Source organism: Leucopleurus acutus (assembly GCF_964270905.1).
Source record: "Leucopleurus acutus genome assembly, chromosome: 2".
In the NCBI taxonomy this organism is placed as follows: domain Eukaryota; kingdom Metazoa; phylum Chordata; class Mammalia; order Artiodactyla; family Delphinidae; genus Leucopleurus; species Leucopleurus acutus.
In genome coordinates this window covers 90,246,144-90,273,669 of record NC_139143.1, presented here as the reverse complement: position 1 = coordinate 90,273,669, position 27,526 = coordinate 90,246,144, and the positions used below count along the sequence as shown (strand labels likewise).

Below are 27,526 nucleotides of genomic sequence, written 5' to 3'. Positions count from 1 at the left end.
AGACAAATGAAAATGAAAACACAATCCAAAAATCTACGGGACACAGCAAAAGCAGTTCTAAGAGGGAAGTTTATAGTGACACAAGCTTACCTCGGGAAACATGATCTGACCTGATCCCACAGCAGCCCCATAAGAAAGGGTTTCCTCTGATTTCGTTGTTTGCATACCACCTTCGCAATTTTTATAATATCCATGTACTACCTTTTATCTAAGTATACAACTTTATATTTGTATTTCAACCGCTTTTTTAAATACATCTTTATTGGAGAATAATTGCTTCACAATACCATGTTAGTTTCTGTTGCACAACAAAATGAATCAGCCATATACATACACATGTCCCCATATCCCCTCCCTCTTGAGCCTCCCTCCCATCCTCCCTATCCCACCCCTCTAGGTCATCTCAATCACTATTTTTTAAAATAAATGTAAAATTTTTTTTACCACACTCAAAAAAGCAAAGCAGATCAACAGATTTTTGTCTGCCCTTGAGGACTTAACAATCTAGGCAAGGAATATATGTGCCTCAGAGAGTGTAAGATATTATAAATTATACATGCTCACCAAGGGGATGTGAGATAAAAGGACCAGCAGGAAATGGGTGAAGGAAGTGTGGACCTGAATTAGCATAGAGTAGAGGAGATTTCCAGGAAGGGGCAGAGAGAGGGAGCAAGGCCAGAGAGCAGTAGTAGGCAGCTGAGAGAAGGAGGAACCTTAGGGAGAGAAACTTAGAGAGCTGTGACTGCATCGCTGAGGACTTTAACTTTGATATACTAGTCCCAGAGAGTCACTTCAGGTTGCAGAGTAAAGGACTGCTGTGATGAAAATAGCATTTGAAAACTTTTATTCTGGCACCTTGTTTCCTATCACCTGAAACAGAGGGAGGAGCAAGTACAAGGTTTTAGAACTAGTCGGGGCATGAGATGATTAGGGTCAATCTGAAAGACAACATGGGCAAATACTGTAGAGCTTGGTAACAAATTGACCTGAAGGACAGAGGGGGACAAAAATAGCTCTAAGTTGGTGAGCCTGGTGCATGGTGGCAGTGCCACTGAGTAATGTGGTAGTGTTGACTGTAACTTCACAAGCTCAGTTGTATACAAATTCCACATGCAGAAGAATATTCAGAAAGAGATGTCCTACCAGTAATTAGAGCCAAAGGAGTGAAGTGAGAGTGGGAAGTCTTGGCAAGAGGGCTAGCTGGTGAGTGCTTTGTCAAGTCTCCAGTCAACAGGGGCTTTGTTGAGGGGGGCTGGGAGGAGGCCACTTATGTGAGCGATTATGCTCATGTCATGATGTTTCATTGTGAAATCCAGAGTAATGAGTCAGGGCCAAATATCTCTTTCTCTTCAATAAGATATGTTTGCCTTCAAGGATGACTGAATAAATGAAAAGGTGTTTGAATTTACACAAATATTTGAATTGCATAGAGTTGTTTTTCCTGTACGTCTGTCAATGAGGTCTCTACTCTTTGTTAACAAATGCTTACCTTTCACAATAGCAGTGGAAATAGTGCCTACTGCCCTGACGTTATTAAATGTTTCTCTCTGGGGCTGGTGCTGGGAGCTGCTTGATTCCTGTTAGGGACACAAACACACATAGTGGCTCCCCGACACCATTCGTGATTCATCTCACCTGTCGTACCAGTGACCCTGCATGTTTCTGTGTAGCCAAGGTGCATTATTTTAGCATCAGGTAAGGGCAGAGAGGCAGGAGTACCCAGGTGATGGCAACAGAAGAGACACACAGGGAAGCCTTTGAGTTCAGCAGCTGGAGGTGACTTTGCCTTTTAATCTCAGAGTCTGTAAAGGGAGAGAAAAAAGTTCAGGGTCATAGAGGAAAAGCTGGATGTCTCCTTCACATGGCTGGTTAGCAAAGAAAAATACCCCCCAAAAACAGAACAGATTGTTCCTAATATAACTTGTGCCCTAATTTGAGGGTAGTTTTGTACCCCATTCTCTACCTTTCTGTAACTAGCTTAAAAGCAGAGCTTTCCCTTTCTGCAAAGAAGTTCCATTCTCTCATCCACTCCAGTGAGCCCTCAGCCAAATGAAAAACGATTCCAATAAACACACTGCTGTTGGTTACCAATAAAGAGTAGGTTAAACCAACAGCCATGGCCAGTCCTGGGTGTCAGACAGATTTTTCTTCCTCTAGGCAGTGACCTTTACAGGTTCTGTGTCATTTGCTTTCCTCACACCACTACAGAGTAATGAGAAAGTATCGTTCTCATTTTGAAGTAGAGAAAGGCAGAAGTGAAGAAATTAAATTACTCTTTACTCTATTTTCTCCCTCGACAGTCCAGTGTCATTTAGCTCATTTCAGCTCTGATACTTACTAGCTGTGTGACTTCAGGCAAGTTTAGGCAAGTTACTCTATATGTGCTACAGTTTCTTCATCTATAAAATAGGGCCAAAATAATAATAATCAACTTCATAGGATTCTTGTGAGGATTAATGAGTTAATACAAGTAAAGCACTTAGAACCTGGCACCATAGTAAGCATTCAGTAAGTATTAGCTGTCAAGACAATAACAGTAACCCCACTCAAGCCTAGTAAACATTACTTCCATTAAGCTGATCATTTTCCAAATCCACCTCCTTAGCCCGAATTCTGTCCTAAATTCCACCTCTGTATTTACAGTTGCTACTATATGTCAGTTAAAAATATAATTATTCAGCAAATATTTTTGAGCACCTGTTGTTTGAGTTCAAAGGAGTCCAATAACACCCTCTCCCCAGCTGAGTTCTGAACCAATTAAAGAGCAAGACAAAGTGAGGCAACTGGAAGACTAAAATCACCTTTATTCCTGATAAATCTGATAATGAAGGATTAAGCATTGTCTGCAGGGAAGTGGGCTGCAGCCCAGACTTCCCCAGTGACAGGCAGCACAAGACTGGGGCACGCTTCCTCCCACAAGGGCAGATTCTACCCCTGAAAACTGTTGGCTTAGAGGAGAAGAGTAGAATGTATACTTCTGGTTAGCTAGAGAGAAAAGGAAAAATGAGGAGCTAAGCTATTTACACCCAGCTTCTCCTAATAAACTCACTAATTGGGAAAGTTCATTTCTCTTCCTCTGGGGAAGAGTGAAAGAGGAGAGAAGAGAGACTAGAAGGGTTTCGTTGGTGGGGATCTCTTCCCGTGGAAGGAAACATGTGGAGGAGGGATGAAGCAGTCTCCCCCAGACTTGGTGTATGCTGGGTCATGTGCTAAGCATTGGACATCGCTACCTTTGTACATAGTGGGCACTTTCAACTCAACAGCTCTAAAATCTTCATCTTTTTACCAGACATGTTGCTTTCCCTACATTTTCATTTTTGTTGTTGGTAGCATTACTAACCTCCTAAGCAACCTGGATATAGCAATATCAGACCCCTTTTGACTTGTTCCTTCTCTTGTCCTTCACATTTGTGTCACCAAGCCCTGTAGGTTATTTTCTTCATTAACTTTTGATTCTCCCACCTTTCCTTCCCATTGTCGCTGCCCCAGTTAAGGCCCTCATAATTTCTCCCCTGGACATTGACATAGGCTTCTGACTTCATGCCTTCCTAGTCTATCAAAACCATTCTTTTTCTTCAGAACCCAGCTTGAACTCTTCCTCATCTATTGAGCCACTACAGTCAAAATTAACTACTCTTTCCTGTGGGTACCGTATCCACACTGATTAACTTCTCTTATGACAACTGTGCTATTCATCTCAGTGTTTCATGGGACTTACAAATTACTTTGTATATATTTGGCACTAAATAGATACTTGTTGAATGAATGACCCAGATTAGCAGTACAGTTAGAGAACACAGGATATAAACCTCATGGCCTCATTCAGTTGTTTAAAAACTTACTTTGTGCATGGTAAGAAGGAATTATGTTATTTTATCTTAATTTTGAGCTACGTCATGCTTCTAAAAGTTGGATATAGTCCTAGTACTGGTACATGGAACACTTGTTCTGATGTATCCTATAAGCATGTATGGAAAAAGAACCTGCTCACTGAACAAAAGCTGTGCCCAATTTCTGTGGTTTGTTCGGTTATTGCCATTTCTATTAGAAGACATTAGTTATGTAGTTGGAGCTTTTAATTGAGATCTAAACTGAAATACTGTTGTTAACACTCATTGTTTTAAATGCCTAATGCTTATTTCCCCCTTCTCTTCTGGGAAGGCCTTCCATCCAGGTACTGCCTCATTGGTCTAAGTATGGGCAGCTGACCCAAGTGGAGCTGTTCTGGGAATATATTCAATAGAATCAGACTGAGGGATTGAGCTTCAGTCTAGTTACTCTCTTGAGTGAAAGAGACTTTTAAAGGTAGGAGCTCTTGGCAACCATATTCTGCCCTATAGACTAAAACAAGAGAGAGTAAATTAGAGAGCAAAGAGAATAAAGTAGAAATGAGAGACAAAGAATGGAATTTAAGTTCTTGGATCCAGCTGTTATTGAAGCCACACTGCACTTTCTGTCCTTGGTTTCATGAGAAATCCTAATACCCTTCTAATAAATTCCTTCTTTTAGCTTAGGCTTCAGTTGGTTTTGTTTTCTGTTATAGGCAACTAAAAGTGTTCTAATTGGTACAGTCACCAGTTTGTTTCACAGGATAGTGGAAGAGCTCTCTCTTTCTCATATATATGATTTTTTATTAGATACTTTTTTTATTGTGGTAAAAAACGTAATATGAAACTTACTATCTTAACCATTTTAAGTGTACAGTTCAGTAATGTTAAGTATATTCACATTCTTGTGAAAAAAATCTCCAAAACTTTTTCATTTTGCAAATCTGAAACTATACCCATTAAACGACAACTCCGTAGCCTTTCCCCTTGACCCCAGCTCCTCGTAACCATCATTGTACTTTGTTTCTATGAATTTGATTACTTCAGATACTTTATAAGTGGAATCAAATGGTAGAATCAAATAATATTTATCTTTCTGTGATGGGCTTCACTTATAGCATAATATCCTGAAAATTCATCCATGTTGTAGCATGCAAAAGGATTTCCTTCCTTTTTAAGGCTGAATAATGTTGCATTGTATGTATACCACATTTTGTTTATCCATTCATCTGCTGGTGGACATTGGGGCTGCTTCCTCCTCTTGGTTATTGTGAATAATGCTGCTGTAAACATGGGTGTGCAAATATATCTTTGAGACACTGCTTTCAGTTTTTTTGTACATAATACACAGAAATGGGACTGCTAGATCATTTGGAAGTTCTATTTTAAGTTTTTTGAGGAACCTCCCATACTGTTTTCTATAGTGGTTGCACCATTTTACAGTCTCACCATCATACACAAGTATTCCAATTTCTCCTCATCCTCACCAACACTTGTTGTTTTCTGTTGTTGTTGTTGTTAGTAGCCATTCTAATTAGTATGAGGTGGTATTGTGGTTTCCGTTTACATTTCTCTGATGATTAGGGATGTTGAACATCTTTTCATATACTTGTTGGCCATTTTGTATATCTTCTTTGGAGAAATGTCTGTTCGAGTCCTTTGCCCATTTTTTAACCAAGTTATTTGACTTTTTCATTGTTTAATTATAGAAGTTCTTTACGTATTCTGGATACTAATCCCTTATCAAACATATGATTTAAAAATATTTTCTCCCATTCCATAGGTTGCCTTTTTGTATATATAAATTTTAATTAAAAAATAGCTGATGAGGAACTTCCCTGGTGGTGCAGTGGTTAAGAATCCACCTGCCAGTGCAGGGGACACGGGTTCAATCCCTGGTCCAGGAAGATCCCACATGCTGCAGAGCAACTAAGCCTGTGCGCCACAACTACTGAGCCTGTACTCTAGAGCCTGCGAATCACAAGTACTGAGCCCACGTGCCACAACTCCTGAAGCCCATGTGCCTATAGCCCATGCTCTGCAACAAGAGAAACCACCACAATGAGAAGCCTGTGCGCCACAACGAAGAGTAGCCCCTGCTCACCACAACTAGAGAGAAAAGCCTGCGCCCAGCAATGAAGACCCAATGCAGCCAAATAAATAAAATTATTAAAAAAATAGCTGATGAAAATATTGTTTATTCAGTTAAATTCAGGAAACATTTAAAGGGCACTTAAAATGTGCACGGTATTCTGTTTGGTACTAGGCTCGATATAAGACAGTGGTTCTCCTGATATACTCCTTCCCCTATAGCTTGAATTCAATTTAACCCCAGCAGGGATGGTTTTAAAATTCATAATTCAGTCTATGCATTTCCTTGACACTAGCTCAACCCTAGGTTTTGTAATATACTAAAGCACTGCAGGGAGACTAGGGTGTTGAGCCTCCCTGGCTCCTGGTCTTCTCAGCCTGGGAGGCCAGCTTAATCTGGAGCTTTCAGAATAATCTTGTGCCAATATTAGTGGGACCTTGAGCAAGTCCTGGAAGGACTGAATAAGAAAGACTGAGGCAGACTCTAAGACCTTTAGTCTTCAAATCAGAAGTCTTCTCAAAGGCAGGATAGACCCAAACCAATTTTGGGGGACTTGGGATGTAGATCACCAGCTGAATATATCAAAGATTTCAAATCATCATCACTTCTTCACTGCTTTACCAAACCAATCCTTCTGAGTTAGGGCCTCAGAATCCTAAACACTGCCCTCCAGACAGTAAGAAGGTATACAAGATGAAAACTCATTGCCACCTTTGACCTGTATGCCATAAATATTGTTTTGTATTAGTTTTCTTCTTACATAATGCAATCCCAACTGGAATTGTGATCGAGATCTCTGTGAAACTTTCTATGCCCTGGTACATAATATATCTGTTAAAGAAATTAGATTTTAGTTTACACTAGATTATAACCCCAATAAACCCATACCAGACGTGTAAAGGAACCCACCTGTCACTTTGATATCCCCTGTGGCTTTGGCAATGTTGTTTTCAATCATACAGGAGTATGTGTTGTTGATCGTGACATTGTAGAGTACAGATACAACCTTCATGGTCACATTCTTAGAGTTCAGCTCAAAGCTGGTGTCGGAGACTTCTGAGAAGTTGGCTCCCCGGTCAACTTGGGATGCCCAGACCACTGTTGGCTGGGGAAACCATCGGGGAGCCTCACGTCGTAAGCTCTCTGAGGTGGCGTTACAGTCCACGTTCACTTCTGGGATGCTGAAGGCTGCAGGGTTGAAGGTCAAAAAGGGGCAGGGGTCAAGGTCAGACGGATAAGACAATATAGCCTTTGAAGTGCTAGGTCTTAAAAACACATTGAAGTGACTCAGTACTTTCCCAGTGGGCTGTCTATGTATGACCCATTGTATTGTAGATGCAAAAAATGATTTGCTCATAGTATTGCTATACATCACAACACTTTGGACAATATCACAAACTCCAAGGACCTAAGTTCTAGGTATACTTGTTACAACACATAAATTTCTCCAAGTAAGAGAAGTTCCAGTGATCACACAAAAAAATTATCAATTAGGGAAACTGGGTATTTATTTTCCTAGGCACCTATGAAGCCTCCTGAATTTTATGTAATTTTTCTGCCTGGAGGGTAAAAGCGTGGGGAGGGAGAAGGAAGAAACAAACAGCATTCACCTACCCACAGAAATTCCATACACAGGCCTTGGCATCATGGGGATCTGAAGTTTGCTTGGGTAGAGACTGCCCAGCCCTGGTATCCATGAATAAAGACAGGCATTTGTTTTCTTTTAAGATAATTCTCCTCACTGGAGAGGCAAGTACATTTTGAATTTAAGACTAACTTCCTCCTCTATCTAGGCAGAGAGACACTTATAGAAAATGTTAAGGCCTGGACTTTGGCCTGTAAAATGTTTATTATGCCAAAAGGGCAAGATACAAATTATTAATTTATTTAGCATCTTCCTTTGCCCAGGACTGTGCTAGTGTGGACTGAGAGGTGGAAGGAAAGCCTTTGCCATGCCCTTCAAGAGCCTGCTGCCTAGCAGGAGAGACGTACTTGGAGCACATACTTGGTGCAGGCAGGGCACAAGCTCCTGGGAGATGATGTGGGAACCTGAGTGCACATGACAATGAACCGCCGTTTATTGAGGGTGTGCTCTGTGCTAGGGACCAAATTCCAGACATTTTTTTTTGTTCCTCACAACAGTCCTAGGGATATCTATTATTGTGCCCATTTAACAAAATAAGCTTTTAATTTTAGAATAACTTTAGATTTACAGAAAGGTTGCAAAGATTAGTACAGAGAGTTCTTGTATACTTCTCACCCAGTTTCCCCTAACATTAACATCTGAAATAACCATGATGCATTTGTCAAAACTGAGAAACTATCATTCGTATATTACTATTAACTAAACCAGCCTTTATTTGGATTTTACCAGTTTTTCCACTAATGTCCATTTTATACCCCAGGATCCCATCCAGAATACCACATTGCACTTATTTGTCATGTCTTTTTAGATTCCTCTGGTCTGTGACAGTTTTTCAATCTTCCCATGTTTTGCATGATCTTGACAGTTTTGAGGAGTACTGGCCAGGTATTTTGTAGAATGCCCCTCTATTGTAATTTGATGTTTTTCTCAAGATTAGACTGAGGTTATGGGTTTTGGAGAGGAAAACTATAGAAGTAAAAGTGCCCCTCTCATCATGTCACATCAGAGAGTGCATGCTATTAACATGATTTATCGTGGGGATGTTAACTTTGATCACCTGGCTGAGTCTATGTTTGCCAGGTTTCTTTGGAAGCTGGACTTCACCAAGTCTAACACACCCTAAGTGCGGTGGTCGGGGAGGGGGAAGTTCTAAGCTCCGCTTCCTGCATGGGGAGAGACCTAAATACATTATTTGGAATTCATCTATAAAGAAGATTTGTTTCATCTCCCTCATATGAGTATGGACTCGCGTATTTATTTTATGCTTAGTTATAATTTAATACTATATTGTTTATTTTGTTGCTCAGATGGTTCCAGCTTTGCCATTGGAAGCCCTTTCAGTTGGCCCCAGTGTCCCTTTGACCTGACTTTATTAACCCCTATTTTAAGATAGAGAAGCTGAGGCTCAGTGAGGTTGCCTTGCCCAGGCCACTGTATGTGCCTAGGTCTGACTAGATCTATGCTTCAAACCACTACATACACATATTATGAAAGGTCCAAGAGAGATCTGTGCAGGCTAGCTTAGCCTGGGATGCCTCAGGATACTTTCTGCCTATCCTTCAAGGCTCCTCCCAAATGTCAAATTCTCTCTATGGGGGCCTTCCTGTCCCTTTCCTCCCTATGCATTTGGATGTGATCTCTTTCTTCCTCTGAATCCCCAAATCACTCTATTTATATTTTCTCTTAAAGCATATAATACACTTTACTAATTATTGTAGATATGTTTCTTCTCTACATATTTTTCTTATTTACATATGTTTCTCATCTCTGCCCCGACCCTCAACTCTATAAGCTCTACACTCTCAGCTCTACAGAAGGAAGGACAATTATCTTTGTTTTCTTAATCATCTTCTTACTCCTTCCAGTATCTCAGTCCCTTGTACATAGATACAGAAAATATGTTAAGTTTAGTTGGTAAGAAAGCATGGATTTCATTGGAGGAGGATTAGTGAGTTTATAGGCCAATATTGTTTTGGTCAGTTACCTTTGAACTTCTCCTATAATGGGTTCCAGTGTCGTGAGTCCCTGGAGATACTGATTTCAGACTTGGGCTAGGGCCTACTTAGCACAGAAAAGTCTCAGACCAGATTATAGTCTTCTCTCACTAGCAAGACCAAAGGGAAAGAACAGAGAGCTACTGATGGAGAAAACATTTTCTGGCAAAATATTTCAGGGAATATATGAGAAAATTCAGAAGAGGCTAGAGTCCTGAGCAAAAGATTTTAAGACCTAATATTATAGTGGGTTACTTCCGGAGCTGGTGTGGGTCTTGGACAGCAAGGATGGCTGCTAGCAGAATTCGGATGGTCTTTGATATTTGTCACTCATGAGCATAATGTGACATTTCATCAGCAATTCACACTCTCTAGTCTCAAATATCTTCTGGCACCTTCTTTCCCTCTCTTCAAAAGTAACTTACCTCCAGTTTTATACTCGAGGTTAGCATTCCCCTTGCCTTTAGAAGTGATGATGTAACACTTATAGGTACCAGCATCTGTGAGTTGCACATTTTTCAGCCTCAGAGAGGCATTGCCAACTATTACTTGATCAGCAAACACTGCTGTCCGACCTCTGAACATTTCATGCTGGTCCGACAGGTCATCTTTGCCTTCTTTGAACTCATGGGCCAAGCCCATTACACCTTCCTTCAGCCACTGTTATCATGATATCAGAAAGTTTGATGTCGGGTTCAAAAGTGCAGCTCAGGATTCCATCCTCCCCAGTGTTCCCAGCTGAGGTGAGAGTAGTGACTGTGATGGAGTGTCTCCCTACAATTCAGGAAACAAGGGTCAATGCCAAGGGAAGCTTTGGAACATCTACAACCAAATCCTTCGTTACTAAAAAGCCAAACAGGGACTTCTGTAATAAATTAGAAATATACAAAACAGGAGAGGCATGAAAAAAGAAGACATAAGAATAGAAAGAGTATTACGACGATAGTTTTGATACCTACAGCAGATCTGCCAACAGCAGATAAAAAAGCTACACTTTTTTTTTTTTGCGGTACACGGGCCTCTCACTGCTGTGGCCTCTCCCGCTGCGGAGCACAGGCTCCGGACGCACAGGCTCAGAGGCCATGGCTCACGGGCCCAGCTGCTCCGCGGCATGTGGGATCTTCCTGGATCGGGGCACGAACCCATGTCCCCTGCATCGGCAGGCGGACTCTCAACAACTGCGCCACCAGGGAAGCCCCAAAGCTACACTTTTTGAGACCAAGCAACTGAAATCTTGAGCCCAAATAAGAGGAGAACGTACTGGACTTGGGTTTTGAAGATGGGAATTCAGATCCTGGTTTTGTCACTTAAGAGCTACGTGACCTTGACTACATCTCTGGATCTCAGAAAAATGGAGGTAATGATATCTGTCTTACCTACCGTAAAGTGCTCTTGTGAGGATCAAATCAAATGGATGTGAACTTGATTTGCAAACTGTAATTACACATATAAGGTATTGTTATTTCCAGTTAACCAGAAGTGGCACAGACGTGAAACCTCACGTTAACTAAATATGGCTAATAATTCTGAAGAATGCTAAATTCTAAGTGTTGTTACTTTTATCTCCACTTGAATGATGAAGAAACGAAGGCATAGAGAATAGAAGTGATTTGGTCAAGGTCAGAGTGCTAGCTATGGCATAATGAAGAATGATACTTGATTAAATTGATTTTTGGCCTAAGATAGAAGTCACACCCTTCTCTCCAAACATATAACAAGTACAAGTATTAATAATGGTGACAGCCACATCCACTGCCTCTTCCCCACTTGCCTAGCTGACAGCCCACTCTGTAAAGGACTGACCAGCTCTCCTCTCTGTACTGGAGGCTGCTGACTGGGGATGCCTACAGGGGTGCTTTAATTAACTGAATATTCTTGAGAGCCTCCTTCTGTGGCTTGGATGTGAAGGTAAGGAGAGGATGGGTCTTTGAGCCCAAGAAGAGAGTGGAACAGACCCAAGGAAGTGTGGGGGAGAGACCATGAGAGGAAAAGGTGAAGAGAGTCCCCCATCACCAGAGTTGCCTTAGATCCTGAGGGTTTTCCAGTCTAGTTCCTGTCCCACTGGGTATCCTTTAAACAAACACCTTATCTTTATAATGGTCTGCACAAACCTCTCTTTCTTATAGCCAAGAAAGTCCAACATGATGGATGCTGGGCACTTCTCAACTGGACTTCTCAGCTTCCTTATTGGTGTTCCTGCCTCTCATCTCTGCCTCCATCTACCCCATTTTACATGCGTTAATCTTACAGGTAGACCTTAAAGTACAATCCGAACATGTCAGTTTCCTAATCACTAATCTTCCATTGCTCCCAAGGGCTGTGGAATAAACTTCAGACTAACAGCATGGCCTTCAAAGTTAAATATTGCATGCCACATAGGAAATGCCCATAGATATTAGCCCTTTCCAGCCAGACTTCCCACTACATCCTTTCCAAGTCTATATTGTAGTCTTTGCATATCAAGTGATTTATTGATTTGCTGCTTTCAATGAAAAAATACATAAGCAAAGCACACTTGCTATTTTTCAAATGTAAGAGGTAAACATTATGCACATAGGGGATATCTTTGGCATCTTCTGTCTTCCAGCCCTTAAGGGGTTGGAATTGTCTTATTAGCTCCTATGCTTTTATAAAGTAGACGAAGGTAATGGATTAGGGACAGAACTGGAGAAGCAAACTAAATGAATTTATATTATAAAGAACAGAGAGTTACTGACGGAAGAAAAAGTACCAGTAAAAACGAGGCAGAGGAAACAAAAACCTGTGCCTAGGCTGGGTTGGGAGGATGTTTTGGAGGTTTTAGAGTGTAGGAGAAGAGAGGCTTTGGAGCAGCTGCCATGCATGGTCATTCATGTGGGAGATCTGGGAGAAAAATTATGAAAGAAGGTAGTATGAAGTTTAGCTGTGTAATATGAATGCAACACACCCCATGCCCTGCCTTGGCATTTTACTGAACACTGCTTTAAAGATTTAATTTGCTTTTTAATTGTTTTTACTTGACAGATTGATATCCAAGACGTTGCAGGCTAGTACTGGTTATAATTATACTATGCATCTCCACACACTGCATTGTGCACCTACAATTTATAGTTCCCTCCTCTCCTTTATCACCAGTTATCCAAATTCTACTTATATTCAAGGCCATTCAGATGGCAGGACTCGCATGAAACCCCCTTTTGATGTGCCAAACCAAAATTAAAAGATCGTCTCTCTCCTCTTCCTCAACACGTTTCTTTGCCTTTATTATAGCATCTGTCTCCCTCTACCTTGTCTCTAGTCTGTCTCTGGCACTAATCTGTAAGCTTTTCAAGGGAAAAAAAATGTCTTAATCATATCTGTAAGTCCTGTAACGCTTTGAGGGTTAATTTTATGCGTCAGCTTGACTGGGCCCCAGAGTGCCCAGATATTTGGTCAGATGTTCTGGGTGTGTCTCCGAAGGAGATTAATATTTGAATCAGTAAAGCAGATCACCCTCCTTAATGTGGGTGGGCCTCAACCAATCAATTAAAGACCTAAATAGAACAAAAAGGCTGAGCAAGAGGGAACTGGTGCTGCCTTTGAGCTGGGACACAAGTCTCTCCCTGCCTTCAGACTTGAACTGAAACACTGTCTCTCTTTGGATCTTAAGCCTGCCAGCTTTGGGGCTGGAACTACACTATTGGCTCTCCTGGTTCTCAAGCCTTTGGACTCAGACTGGAACTAAACTGTCTGGGTCTCTAGCTTGCTGCCTGCAGATCTTAGGACTTCTCAGAGTCCATAATCATGTGAGTCAATTCTTTCTAAATCTCCCTCTCTCTCTGCCTCTCACTCCCTTTCCCCCTATACCTCCACCCTATTGGTTCTGTTTCTCTGGAGAGCCTGACATATAAATTCTGGTACCAAGAAATGGGGTACTGCTGTAATAAGTACCTAAGCATGTGGAGGAAGTCTTGGAACTGGGTAACGGGTAGAGGCTGGAAGAGTTTTGAGGTGCGTGCTAGAAGTGTGGATGTTAAGGGCGATTCTGGTGAGATCTCAGATGGGAAATAAGGAACGTGTTATTGGAAACTGGAAGGAAACAATCCTTGTTAGAAAATGGCATAAGAACTTGGCTGAATTGTGTTCTAGTGTTTTGTGAAAGGTAAAACTTGTGAGTGATAAAATTGGATATTTAGCTGAGGAGATTTCTAAGCAAAGTGTTGAAAGAGAGGCTTGGCTACTCCTGACTGCTTATACTAAAATATGAGAAAGGAGAGAGATGAATTGGAGAAGGAATTGTTAAGCAAAAAGGAACCATAACTTGAAGATTTGGAAAGTTCTCAGCCTATCCATATTGCAAAAAATGAGAAGACTGTTCTGAAGATAGCGCTCAGGGTGTGGGTGAACAACCATTTAATAAGGAGATCATAGGTATGACTCATGAGGATTTTAACAGCCACCTCAACAGAAGCCAGGAATAGAGATAGGATTATATACTGCCAGCTTGGTACAGAAAAACTAAAGGGAATAGAAAAATGAGACAAAATGAAAGAAAGCTATCAGACTTCGTAGACTTAACAGAACCAGACCATGGATCTATTCAGCTCTATGCTTCAGCAGGCCAAGGGCCTCTATTTCAACAGGCTGGAGGGCCTCTAATGGAAGCCTTAGAGATGGGGCCATCTGGAGCCTGGGGTTGGGGGTGGCAGTGGGACTTCTCAACTGCTAGAATTGTGAGAAAATAAATTTCTATTGTTTAAGCTACCCAGTGTATGGTATTTTGTTATGGCAGCCTAAGCAAACTAAGACAAGTGCCTAGTGCTGTGTTTCTACAGAGAAAAATAATATTTGTTGAGTGAATGAATAAATGAATGAATGAAAGAATGAAAATCAGTAGAAATCAAAGCACTGTTTGAGATGATTCTATCCAAAATGATTGTAGGAGTAAGGAACATTTGGCTAGATTATCCCATCTAAATTTGGGGGAAATGTGAGTCAGTGAAAAAAGAAAGCAATGAAAATACACCATGATTCTCAATAAAATCATAGAACAAGCATAACTATGTTAGAGCAAGGGTAAATCTGATTGTAGTTTATAAAGTTCCATTAAAGTTGAATTGAAAAATTACTTTTTAGAAAAAATACATGATTAGCACAGTTTATGGAGAGAATGAAATGGTAATGACATATCTTGGTTGAGTAATTATGTTACTGAATTAATTTTAATGTGTTGGCCTTGAGCCCACAGGTGGAGAATTTGTTGAAATATCTCTTAGAAAACTTAATGATTAAAAGTAGGCAGCTGTGGAGTGCCCCAGGGACCCACCGCAGGCTCTAGCTCATTTAAGGTTGCATTAAAGATGTGGCAGATGGAATGTGTGTAATGTTGATTAAATCCCCCCTCCTTGTAGCAAATCAGGAGGAGGAATAAAAGCCAGTGAGAATTTAAGAAACCATGAGGACCTGGCCATTGCTTTGCACCCAGAAAGCAATCAATAAATACTTATTTGTTAGGTGAATAAATGATGGTTACAAGTGATAAAATGAGATTTACTTTGCAAGCAACAGTATATAAATATTGCTTCTCTCAAAAAGAAATCTGTTTTCAATTTTGCAAACAAATATTGGCTCAAGGAGCTATGTTCTAGGAACCACGGTTTGGCCTAATATGACTCTCCAGACCTCCTAACCACCAGGGGCTCTTGTGTGGTTTGTTGAGGGTAAAAGGGCTTTTAGAGATGGTTAGAAGCAGCTATCTACTGATACAGAATTTTGTTAAACAGGCATGAGTTTCAAGAATTCCATTGGTCTCTAAGATTCCATCAAACCTCTTTAAAGTTAGAAGTCCCAGCCACTTACTGAAAATGAATTCTCTAGCTCATGAGGGCTGATGACTATCACAGCTCTGGTCTGCATGGGAAAAGAGGAGCTGTCAAAGGGCGGGAGCAAGCTGAAATTGGAACCATTTTGTTTTCACACGAGTGGGCACTATTCAATTGCTCTCTGCAGTAGGAGCAGGAATCTCTTGGGAGGCGGGGGTATAGGTAACACAAGGCAAGGATTCTTTATAGAAATTACGATTCTGGGTTGCCCAACACCACTGGATGAAACCTGGGAAATGAACTTTCCTTTGAAATGACTCAGTAAGACAAGTTCTGTAGATTTCAGTAGCACAGAGAGCATCCTCAGCTTCTGCTGCAACCCAGCTGTCCAGATGGGCACCATAGCACATGGTTTAAACGTGGAAACACATAGGCTTAAGCCTGCACCAGTGGAACCTGTGGTGGCACCTGTGGGTGCCACTCTTGCCAGAGAAGAGGGCAGGGTTGGGGATAACAGTTGCTCTTGTGAGAAGACAGCAGAAAGGATACTGGGCCAGGCTAGATAAAGGAATGAAGCAGGGAAGCTGCAGCAGAGCATTGGCGTTTGAGAACAGGTATCAGGCTGTCTGTGTTCAAGTCCCAGCTCTGCCACTCACTGGATATGGGACCTTGGGCAAGTTTTCTAACTTCTCTATTCGATAATTTTTTTCATCTGTAAAATGGGGATGCTAATAATAGTAGCTTCCTCAGAAGGCCCCTGAAAGGACTAAGTGATACAATACAGGTAAAGAGCTTAACATAGTATCTGACTTGCCACATGTTAAACCTTAAATCAATGATATTGATAACCATTATTAATTAGAATCATTTGGAGAGATTGCAGATCAGAGCACAGGGAGGAAATAAACACTTAACTAAATGCTTATAGTGACTCATTTTAAGTCAGATAACAACCTTGAGAGGTAGGAATTACTGTTCTACCCGTTTTATGAATAGGACAAAGAGGCTCTGGGGGATCCAATGGCTTGCCTAAAGCCCCGTATCTAGCAAGTAGTGGGGACAGTATCAAACTCAGTCTTGTCTGAGTCTGTCCTAAGCCTATACTCCTTCCACCACATTTTGCTGATATCCAGGGCCAGACTGAGATATAGAGAGAGCCTATCCACTAAAACAGTATCCCCACCTTATGTAAAAATAAAAAACAACGAAAAACCATAAAACAAGTGTAAGAAAGGCCAACATCTGTCTATTTTCTCAGATGACTACAGTGACAAAATACGTATCAGTTTCTTTCCAAACAACTTCATTGCTCCTGTTTCGGCGCCATAAGCACATGCCTGATTGTTTTATCCAGTGACCAAAGATGGAGCATAATTAGGAGGCAGTGTCCTGTGGCTTCCTGCCCTGGCTTCCCTAACTTCAGAGGAGCTTCTGGGTGTGGCCAGGAAATAGTACAAGTTTTAGGAGGTGCTATGTGAATGCATTAATAATAGCAAATTATTATTAATGGCACTGATGGTATCAATGCAAACAATAACAGCAGCCATTTATTACACACGTATGTGTCTGGCACTTTATAAACACTTTCTCGTGTAATTCCCACAACGACTTTATTTTACCAGTGAAGTTCTGGGAAGTTAAGTCATATCCCAAGGGACACACAGTTAATGTTAGACCTGAGATTAGAACAACTCTGATCCCTAAATGTTTCTACTATACAGAGCTGTTCAAAGTCACCCAGTGGGTGAGTGATAGCACAGGGACTGGCAAATTATAGTCAGGGACCTTCCACTGCATCTCCCTCCTTCTCAAAGGGTCATCCACGAAGGCTGCCCTAAAACCAGCCTAATGGGAGCTGTTCAGCCTCTCTTCCAAACAACCTACCTCAAAAGCATTTTATGTTTTATGGGGTCCACATTTAGAGCTTGTAAGGAGTGGAATGGCTATGAGAAGGTGACATACACAGCCTCAGGAGAGTTACAAAGAAATAGATTCTTTTCTGTGTTTAGGAATATCTTTACATCTTAAAATCTGTGTTCTCAGGAATATTGCCTGCAAGGCATACCAGAAAACACCCTTCTCTGCCACATCTCTGCATGAATGGTATCACTGGTATGGAGTGATGGGAAAGAGTGTGGGTTCTGGAAGCAAATTTCCAGGGCTTGAAACACAACTGCGCCTGCTTGCTTGCTGTGTGCAACTTTAGGCAATTTTCTAATCAGGACATAGTAATATTTATCTCCTATTTGTTGTGAGTGGTAAATCGGATAATATATGCAAACTTATTTAGCACAGTGAGGTGAACACAAAAAGGATTCAAAAGATACCACCATCACCGTCATCATTATCTACCTAATGCTATTTGCTTAATTTCACTGTCTTGTGTATTAATCCAGCTAACATTTTATCTAATTTACTTAAAGTGTGATAATATAATGCTCTCGGGTAAGGGTTATGGTCCTTTTAATAGAGGCAATTTAGAAAAATCCAACTAAACAGTGTTAAAGTAATAAACAGCCCACTTAATCCAGAATAGCCAGCTTTTACCTTATGAAATAGAAGGCAGAAAATCTTTCACTGGTGGTAGGGTTTTAATATTATTGGTGGTACACTGCTGAACTGAGTGAACTGTAACTTTTATCTATGTATTCACCCCCCCATGCCTCCGTCCACTTGTCTATTCAAAAAGCACTTAAGGGGCTTCCCTGGTGGCGCAGTGGTTGAGAGTCCGCCTGCCGATGCAGGGGACACGGGTTCGTGCCCCAGTCCGGGAAGATCCCACATGCCGCGGAGCGGCTGGGCCCGTGAGCCATGGCCGCTGAGCCTGCGCGTCCGGAGCCTGTGCTCCGCAACGGGAGAGGCCACAGCAGTGAGAGGCCCGTGTACTGCAAAAAAAAAAAAAGCACTTAAGGAGTACCCTCTGTATTCAAGGAACTGAGCTCAGTACCTGAGGTTGCTGTAGCTATGCCACAGGAAAAGGTATACGTAGCAAAGTGTTGACTGTCACAGGGAAGCTGAAGTTATAACTAAAGAAGAGGAGTTAAGGATTAGTGAGGAAGCTACCAAAATGTATGTACTGATAGATTTAAAAGTCCAAAATATTTGCTTTACTAGTCAATATTTTATTTCTATATATATATTGTAGAAGATATAGAAGTATAACATACATACATAAAGTGTACACATAATTGTGCAGTTTGAAGAATTACCACAACTTCTCCCCATGTACCCAGCACCCACACTGAGAACTAGAACTTTACTATCCCCCAGAAGTCCCCTCGTGCCCCCTCCTAATGGCTGCTGTCTCACTCTTCCCAGGAGAATAATCATTATTCTGCCTTCTAATAGCAGAGGTTCATTTGCCTGGTTTTTATACAGAATGTACTGTCTTGTGTCTGGCTCTGTCGCTCAGCATTATGCTTCTCATATGAAAACGCACCCAGTCTGTCAGTCACCAGGAAATATTTAGAAGTTAAAATCACAACAGTGTCCCACAAGATCCAGTGCCGGTGAGGGCGTGGAGCACTGGGTCCCTCATACACTTCCTGTGAAGAGGGACTTGGTAAATCACTTTGGAAAACTAAATGGCGGTATCTACTAAGGGCTGTTTATTGGCTTTCTGGACGTACTGTTTTGTGAAGTGCTTATTTTAAGATATTAGAAAAAGAATTAAAAGACAGCAACAACTAGGTCCTACTGTACAGCACAGGGAACTCTGTCCAGTCTCCTGGTTTAAGCCATAATGGAAAAAAATATTAAAAAAAAAAGAAGGTATATATGTGTAGAACAGAGTCACTTTGCTATACAGCAGAAATTAGTACAACATTGTAAATCAACTATACTTCAATAAAAATTTTTTTTAAATAAAAAAGAATTTAAATGGATCATCACTTAAAAAAAAATAATTAAGGGACTTCGCTGGTGATCCAGTGGGTAAGATTCCGTGCTCCCAATGCAGGGGACCCAGGTTCGATCCCTGGTCAGGGAACTAGATCCCATATGCATGCCGCAACTAAGAAGTCTGCATACTGCAACTAAAGGTCCTGCATGCCGCAGCTAGACATGCTGCAACAAGGATCCCGAGTGCCGCAGCTAAGACCCGGCGCAGCCTAAATAAATAAATAAATATTTTAAAAAAAGAAAGAAAAGACAGCAAAACAAAATGGAAAGAGGGACATTAATAAAGATAAAAGCCAAAATAAATAAGAAAATCAGAGAAAGTAAAAAGAAAACCAAAACCTGGGTCCTTCAAAACTACTATAAAGCTAATTAACACCTGTAAACCTATTTTAAGATATGAGAGAAAAAAAAAAGATATGAGAGAGAGAGCGCCCAAGATTAGGAATAGGAAGAGATGAAATAAAGAAAAAACAAATTATAAAAGAATATTAGAATGAAACAGGCTAGTGAGCTCAGAAACAGATCCATTCGCATTTGGATACTTGATTTATGACAAAAATGGCACTAGTGAGAAGTGGGGGAAGGATAGTATTTTGACCAATCTTGCCACTATCTTTGCCCATGCACAAAATTATTCTAGATAGTTGTAGATATAAATATGAGAGGTTAAACATTAAAGCTTCTACAAGATAACCTAGAAGAAAATGTTTATGACCTTGGGATAGGCAGACTTCTTAAACAAACTGGTTACAAAAAACTCCTGGTATAAAGGAAGAGATTGATAAATTGGACTATGTTAAAATTAGGAACTTTGCTCATTGAAAGCCATCATTAAGAAGGTGAAAAAGCAAGCCACAAAGTAGAGGAGATTTTGCAATACACATAACCAAATTGCACCCAGAATATATAAAGAGTTCCCACATATCAAAAAGAAAAAGATAACCCAATAGAAAGATGGATGAAAGACAAAATATACATTTTTGTTGATAAAAGAAAATGGAGAAGGATGCTTATGTCTTTTCTAGGCAAACATATCTACAACGAGTTTTCTTCATTTAGGCCTTGTGATTACTATTTAGTGGCAGCACACACACTGGAGGAGAGTGACACAGAGAAAAGACAGCTGGAACTATAAAAACTAAAGTTATGAAGTAACAGCTTTGGCCACAGACTAAGTTAAAATGAATGTGTCGTCCTGAGTCAGGCACTTTAAGGGAAATGAAGCAAACAACTTGCTTCAGAGAGGACAGCTGCTGGTCTAACTCATTCAATGTCTTAATTAATCTGGCATCCATAATAGATGCTTCTGAGACATGGTGTCCACAGAAAAGAAGACGATTCCTGCAGTTGACATCAGTTAGCTGCATTCAGAAACCCGCCATCCATGCCGCAATGGCTTCTGTTTCCTACATGGAATGGCAGTTATGACCAGGATAAGGATTCTCATTAAGAACCCTGTGTACAAAGACTTGATATTCTTTAACACTTCAGCTGAAGCTTCATTGCAAAGGAATCATCTACTCAGGCCAGCCATTGATAGAATGGCTCAGCCGCAGCACGTTACCTATGATCCCAGAGTGATATCTTCAGCACTATCTGGTAGACAGAACACTCTGATAGACGTTCCATTTGATTCTCTCAACTACCTGGTGAGGTAGACATTATTTCCTCCACACCATACATGAGGAAACTGAGGTCCAGGGAGTTAAATGAATAAAGTGCAGAGAACACGGTCAATGAGTAGAAGAACCAGTTCTCTACTCTGAAGTTTTCTTGGTCCAAGATCTGTGCTCTTGCCATTCTACCACACTGAATGATTAGGGACTTAGTGACAAGGGGTGAATGGATCAATGATAATGCAATAAATCACACACCTGAAATACCAAAACCGATGATAAGTGCAATTGCTCCAGCCAGAATAATGATGGTGCTAATAATGCTGTGGAGAGAGAGCAAAACAGGAAATTACTTCTTCATTCCACTTGACGTGCTGCTTCGCAACCTGGGCTCATACCTGTCATTTGTAAGAGGTGTTACATAAAGAGTCTCAACGTTTTCTTCAACATAAGCTCTTTCCTAGACATAGATACCTTAGAAAGGAATCTCAGCGATCTCATCCCTGTCCCCCTGGGGTGCTGGGATAGATTGAAGGAGTGGCTCTTTTATCTGGTTATGTGTGTCATCGTTCCTATTTCCAGGTCAGTGAAGACCATACACAAAGACTGCTGGGGAAAACCCGATGGCATTTCTGTAATGCCAGGTGCCACTTGAGGGGGGACTGGTTCCATCCCCAGCCCACCCTGAGCATTACTGCCCATCCCTCTTACATCATTAACCTATCTGTTTTGTCTCCTTCCATAGACTTTAAACTCCTAAGGACAGCGGTCATGTCTTCATTTTGTACCCACTCATCTCTAGTCCACTTCACCCTGCAGATCCTCGACAGGAGTTTGTTTCCTCTTATTAAAAAAGTAAGACAGGGCTTCCCTGGTGGCACAGTGGTTGAGAGTCCGCCTGCCGATGCAGGGGACGCAGGTTCGTGCCCCGGTCCGGGAAGATCCCACATGCCGCGGAGTGGCTGGGCCCGTGAGCCATGGCCGCTGAGCCTGCGCGTCTGGAGCCTGTGCTCCGCAACGGGAGAGGCCACAGCAGTGAGAGGCCCGCGTACCGCAAAAAAAAAAAAAAAAAAAAAAAGTAAGACAGAAAGTTTAGAAAGTACAAATAAGCAAAAATAAGACAATAAAGTCACCTGTAACTCCACCATCCAGACATAACAACCACTGACTTCTTGATATGTATCTCGCCAGTTTTCAATGAGCAGATTAACAAATGACATTTGGGAAATAAACAAATAAGGAAGTATTGCTTACATTTACTGAGTGCTAGAATTACATAGCAGACATGTTGTTTTAGGCACCATTTATGGATTATGTCATTTATCCATGTGATAATCTTATGAGGTAAACAAATGTATTATGTCCATTTTACAGATGAGGAATGACACAGGGAGGTCAAGCATCTTCCGTACATTCACACGGTTGGTAAGTGCTGGGCTGGGATTAGAATCTGTCTCCAGAATCTGCACCTGCCTACTTCCTACGCTGCCTCCCAGGGGTGAGGGCTCACAAGTGGTCTGTCCCTCCTCTCTGCCCAGAGGGGCCCGTGAGGGGATACCGGCTTTAGCTGGTGAGAGTGACTCAGGCAGAACAGAAGGTGCAGGTCAGAGCTGGCATGGGGGCAAAACAGTTCCTGGGAAGCTTGCCCAGTGCTGCCTGCTCTGGTGCATAAGTCATCAGGCAGGTGTCCTCGGCCACACGTTCATTGCTGGCAACTCACACCCTCCCCACACCCACGCTGATGTTACGCAATAGGCACGACAAAAGAAAGGCACAGAGAGGCAAAGAATGATGCTATAGAGAGAAAAGGGAAGCACAGGGCATTTTACTTGCTGCCCTGAATAGGCTCATTGTACCCAGCTCTCCTCAGCTCAGGGATGGGCCCACCAGAGAGAAACAACAGACTTACAAGAAACAACCTGAGTAAACAGTTACCCTGGAGGATAAACCCTCATGAGGTACAGCCATAGGGGCAGCAACTGAATAAGCAAAACGAAGCTTTTAATAATAGGGTATCTGCAGTTGATTCCAAGAAGAGGCCACATTTGACCACTTCCCCTCTCTTTACACACCCAGGTGTGGCCTCAGATCTTACTGGTCCAAGTGTGTGAGAACAGGTGGACAGACTCATAGCAAGAGGTATTATACTATCTGGCTCTCTTTGACTACTGAGCTGACAGCAGACTTGCTTTTGTGACCCAGGAACTCAGTCAACTTTTGGGTGAATTACTTCATCTCTCTGAGACTCCGTTTATCCTTAGAATGGGAATAAGAGTAATTCCTGCTCTACCTTCTGTGTTACAGGTTGATGTGTGTCCCCCTCCAAATTTGTATTTTGAAGTCCTAAGCCCCAGAACCTCAGAATGTGACTTTATTTGGAAATAGTCATTGTAGATGTGATTAGTTAAGATGAAGTCATACTGGAGTAGGGTGGGCCCCTAATTCAACGTGACTGGTGCCCTTATAAAAAGGGGAAATTTGTGCTCGCAGGGAAAGTACCACGTGAAGATGAAAGCAGAGATCTATAAGCCAAGGAACACCAACGTTTGCCAGCAAACTACTAGAAGCTAGGGGAGAGGCCTGGAACAGATTCTCCCTCACAGCCCTCAGAAGGAACTAACCTTGCTGACACCTGGACTGCTAGTCTCCAAAATAGTGAGACGATATGTTTTTCTGTTGTTACCCAGTTTGTGGTACTTTGTCACAGCAGCCCTAGCAAACCAATACAAATGAGTTGTTTTAAGAACAAAACTGACAATGATTGTTGCATATTCCATAAAGGGCTATTCATATGTTACTTTTTACTATACAAAATTTACTTGTGGCTTTTTGCTGCAAGCTTATTATCAAAAGCTAGGACTTAAGTCTGGAGAATAACCCTACTGGTGATAATGAAAATATCATAGTAGTTTGATATATCGAAAAAAGCACATACTGGGCTTGGTGCTAAGCATTCAATGTGCATTTTGTCATTTGCTTGAATTACCAGATCCTGTTCTCCTTAATTTCTCTCATATTCCTCCATTTCTATTTCCACTGTTCCTGGTCACCATCATGTCTCACCGGCATCACTGCAACACTCTCCTGACAGCCCTGCTTCTGGTCTAGACCTCTCCAATCCATTCTTCACACTGCCAGAATCAGTGGTGACCTCAGAATTTCTGTATGAGCGTGGCTTAGGGGAGATAACCTAGTTGAAAGCAAGGCCAAGGGTGATCACTGAGGCAGTATAATACTGTAATCACAAGCATGGCTTCTGGATCCAGCCTGAATAGGTTCAAGTCCCAGCACCACTACTTACTAATCGTGTGACCTCAACTTTCCATTCCTTCTTGTGAAGATTGAGTTAAACACATTTTAAAAGATCACCTAGAACGGTGTCTGGCGCATAGGAAGCTTTAATAATATTAGCTATTATCATTCTTGTTTTTCTGCTATGGTTATATAACAAGCACATGTTTCTAATGAAGTATATATTTTCTTGGTGGTGCTGATGGAAATGGTTGTGAGGACCAACTGTTACCCTTTGGTTAGCTACTGAGCTATTGGTAAGAATGATCACAAAACTAATCATTATACTCCTCTGCTTAAAACTTCAAGTGCCTTTCTATTTCCCTCATGATAAAAATCCACTTTTTGATGTAGCCAGCATGGCCTTCCAAAGGGGGCCTTGCCCTCTCTCTCCAGCCTTGCCTCTCCCCACACTTCCCCTGGGGTCCTGCACTCCAGTCGCACTGAACCATCACAGGTCTCCCTGCTGCAGACCTACCCTCTCTAAGGAGGGGGTTTGGACAGCAGAGACACTGAACAGACACCTGGATACTCACCAACAGGAAGGGGACAGCGGAGGTTTTAGGTTTCAGTCAAAGCAGCTGAGCCCATCTTCCTTACCCCCAGGCCCACATGCTTCGCTCGCTGTGGAAGCAGAACCCTGCCGTCTGGCAGCAAGTTCCCTATCTAAGCAGAAATCACCTTGAGGTTTGTTCTGAGCTGGTATTCCCTTGGAAAACCACTCAACCTCCAGAGCCTTGGAAAGAGAGGCAGGAACTATCAGAGCAGCCAGATGAAATAATTCTTGTCTGCTGCTTATTAATTTTTTACAAAGATGAATAAAATATTTCACATACGGTGTTCTTACATTGCTTTGTGGTTTTTACCTCCCCAGAATAATTTCCAATAACTGCTCTCCAGGAAATTTTTAATGCAAATCTGTGTCTTCTAACCACTGCACTGGAATTCACAGTGCACATCTGTTAGACCCTCCTGACAAAAGAGCCCAGATGAAAGTCGATGCCTTTGGAGGATTTGCTCACTTAACAAACATTTATTAAGTACTTACTATGTGAAAGACATTGTTCTGGGCAATATGGAGAAAGTATAGAGATGACGTAAACAAAGTGCCTGCCCTCAAGGGACTTACAGTGTAACTGAGGTAAAACACACACACACACACACACACACACACACACAAGTAAAACATACACAAACATACAGATGCACACGCAGACACACATAACACACCACTGTAATAAGACATAATGTGGTGAGGGCTTCCGTAAAGAGAGGAACAAGTTCTCACAGGAATTTTGGGGAGGTAGGAAGTATTTAAATCTGAGAGAAATAGGGAGAATCAAAGTGCAGTTTCGTGACCAAATTTCAAAGAAAGTAAAGAGAAAGGCTTTGTTCAGAAATATATTTAGCTAATTCATGCTGCAATACAGTCTCTCTCCAGGGCAGAACCAAAAAGAAAAGTGGTTGTTTCTGCTGCACCGCATGGGGTCAGGACCCAAGCATCACACTTTAGTGCTCTGGGCCGGGAGAAGGTGATTTCAGTGGCTGTAGAGCTCTGCCTTTCAGGGGAGGGACCAGCCTTGCAGCCTGGGAGTCTGCAGACACATCCATCCTACCCAAGGATTGCCTTGCTCAGTTCCTTCACATGTCTTTGCTTCAGCTGCGGCCGCTCTCTGTGGCACTTGAAAGAAATGAGGCATTTCTATTAAGACATGTTGTGTTCCTGAAAAACCTCACATTCTACAAAATCACACAATGAAGGTAACAGGGCTGATGGGAAAAAATAGGGTTAAGAGCAGATTATTCAAAGTCTATGTGACTTTGTAATTGGTCTCTAAGAGATGCAGTAATCGGTACCTTGGGAGGTAAATTGGACGGCCAAAGCAGGCAGCCCACCCAGTAGGCCCAGAAGCTGCTTTGGGGAAAATTTAAAATGTGCAGAAACAATTGAGTCGAATCTCTGACTTAAGGTGCCGTGAGCCAGTGAGACTGCTGTGAAGGTGAGTATGATGGGGGGAAGTGGAACCTGGGAGGTGCAAGGAACCTGGGATGTGTGTCTCTGGGGCAGGAGCCCCAAGGGCAGGTGTTCATTTAAAATTAAAAGAAAAAAAAGAACGGAAAGCCACACTGAGCCCTTCCCACTGAAGTTGTCATTCTTCTCTGCTATTTCAGCTCCCCTTGCCTTGGAAAAAGTTGCATGTGAACCAATACTATTTCCATGGTAAGCCATTATTGTTCCCCTATTTTCCAACCACATATGAGCTAATTAGTGCTCTAGAAATCTATATAGCAGCAGACAGACTGTATTAACGAATTACCAAGAAATAAACTGGGCTAGAGATACCTACCTCTTAAGGACAATTCTCATTGTATCAGAGGTCCATGAGGGTGATAAAACAGTAGCTAATTCTTATTGGTCATGTTCTGTGTGCCAGCGCTATGCATACAGAGTCTCGTTCATTCCTTACAACAATGCTACGAGGTGAGTACCACTATCTTTACCTTTTGACATGTGGGGAGACTGCGGCTTAGCTTAAGTAAATGACCAAGCTCCCGCAGCTAGAAAATGGGAGAGCCGGGTCTTAAACCCAGGGAGTCCAACTTGTGAGCCTGTGCTCCTAAGAGCCACACTTCTAGAAAAAAAGTGCCATATGGCAGGAGGCTACAAGTTTGGAAGGCTCCCTTGGCCTCACCCCTGCATATCTTCTCTCGCTCCATTTCTGAAAACAAGGCCTTCCTTGATCTGCTACGCCACTGTGTAGAGCGCTCATCCCAGAAGACGTCAGCTGCTCTTTGTTTTATTCACACATTAATGGTTTCTCTGTTGTCCAGTTTCAGCCTCCTTCTCAAATACTTAGAAGCTGAGAGATACCACATTCCTTCTAGATCATCAGCTTACCTCCAATTGTGTAACTGGTAAATGATGAACGCTCTGAAAATTAGATTAAGTTAGCAAACGTGGGATTAATCTGAATAAATTCTACTCTTAAATATTACAAGCAGAATATTTGAGTAAATCAGGTAAATGTTTGAATCAATCAAACATATTACTTTGTTCATAAACTAATAAAGTAACTAGGTTTATAAAGGAATGCTGAAATTGAAGACATTTATTTCAGCCTATCCAATAAGTTTCTCTTTCTCTTTTTTTCCCCATAAAAGGAGAAAAGGAATTATTTTAAATACTATATGAAGCACTGGGCTTCAAGGTAAAATTATGTAACTGTTTTCTAGATATTGATTAGTATAGGTTTTAGGTTTCTGAGAAGTTTAGATTGCCATGTACTCAAGTTCTTTTTTTCCCTGAAGAATCCAGGATGTAGAGTATGTTTCCCTAACTCTAAGTGCCTCTCCTTCATCTCTTTATATTGGGAAAAGCAA

General features: G+C 41.6%; 1 protein-coding gene across 1 annotated transcript in view; it reads right to left on the bottom strand.

The window, feature by feature from the left end:
- Window positions 1-1,262: 1,262 nt before the first annotated feature.
- The window catches only part of VTCN1 (V-set domain containing T cell activation inhibitor 1), a gene marked incomplete at its 5' end in the record, with an annotated part of 60,515 nt that continues 34,251 nt past the window's right edge, over window positions 1,263-27,526 (bottom strand). The window contains 5 exon segments of the mRNA XM_082832361.1: window positions 1,263-1,802; window positions 6,829-7,107; window positions 9,984-10,221; window positions 10,223-10,332; window positions 21,113-21,177. Of these exon segments, the coding sequence (XP_082688487.1) occupies window positions 1,681-1,802; window positions 6,829-7,107; window positions 9,984-10,221; window positions 10,223-10,332; window positions 21,113-21,177 (814 nt within the window). The 3' untranslated portion in view covers window positions 1,263-1,680.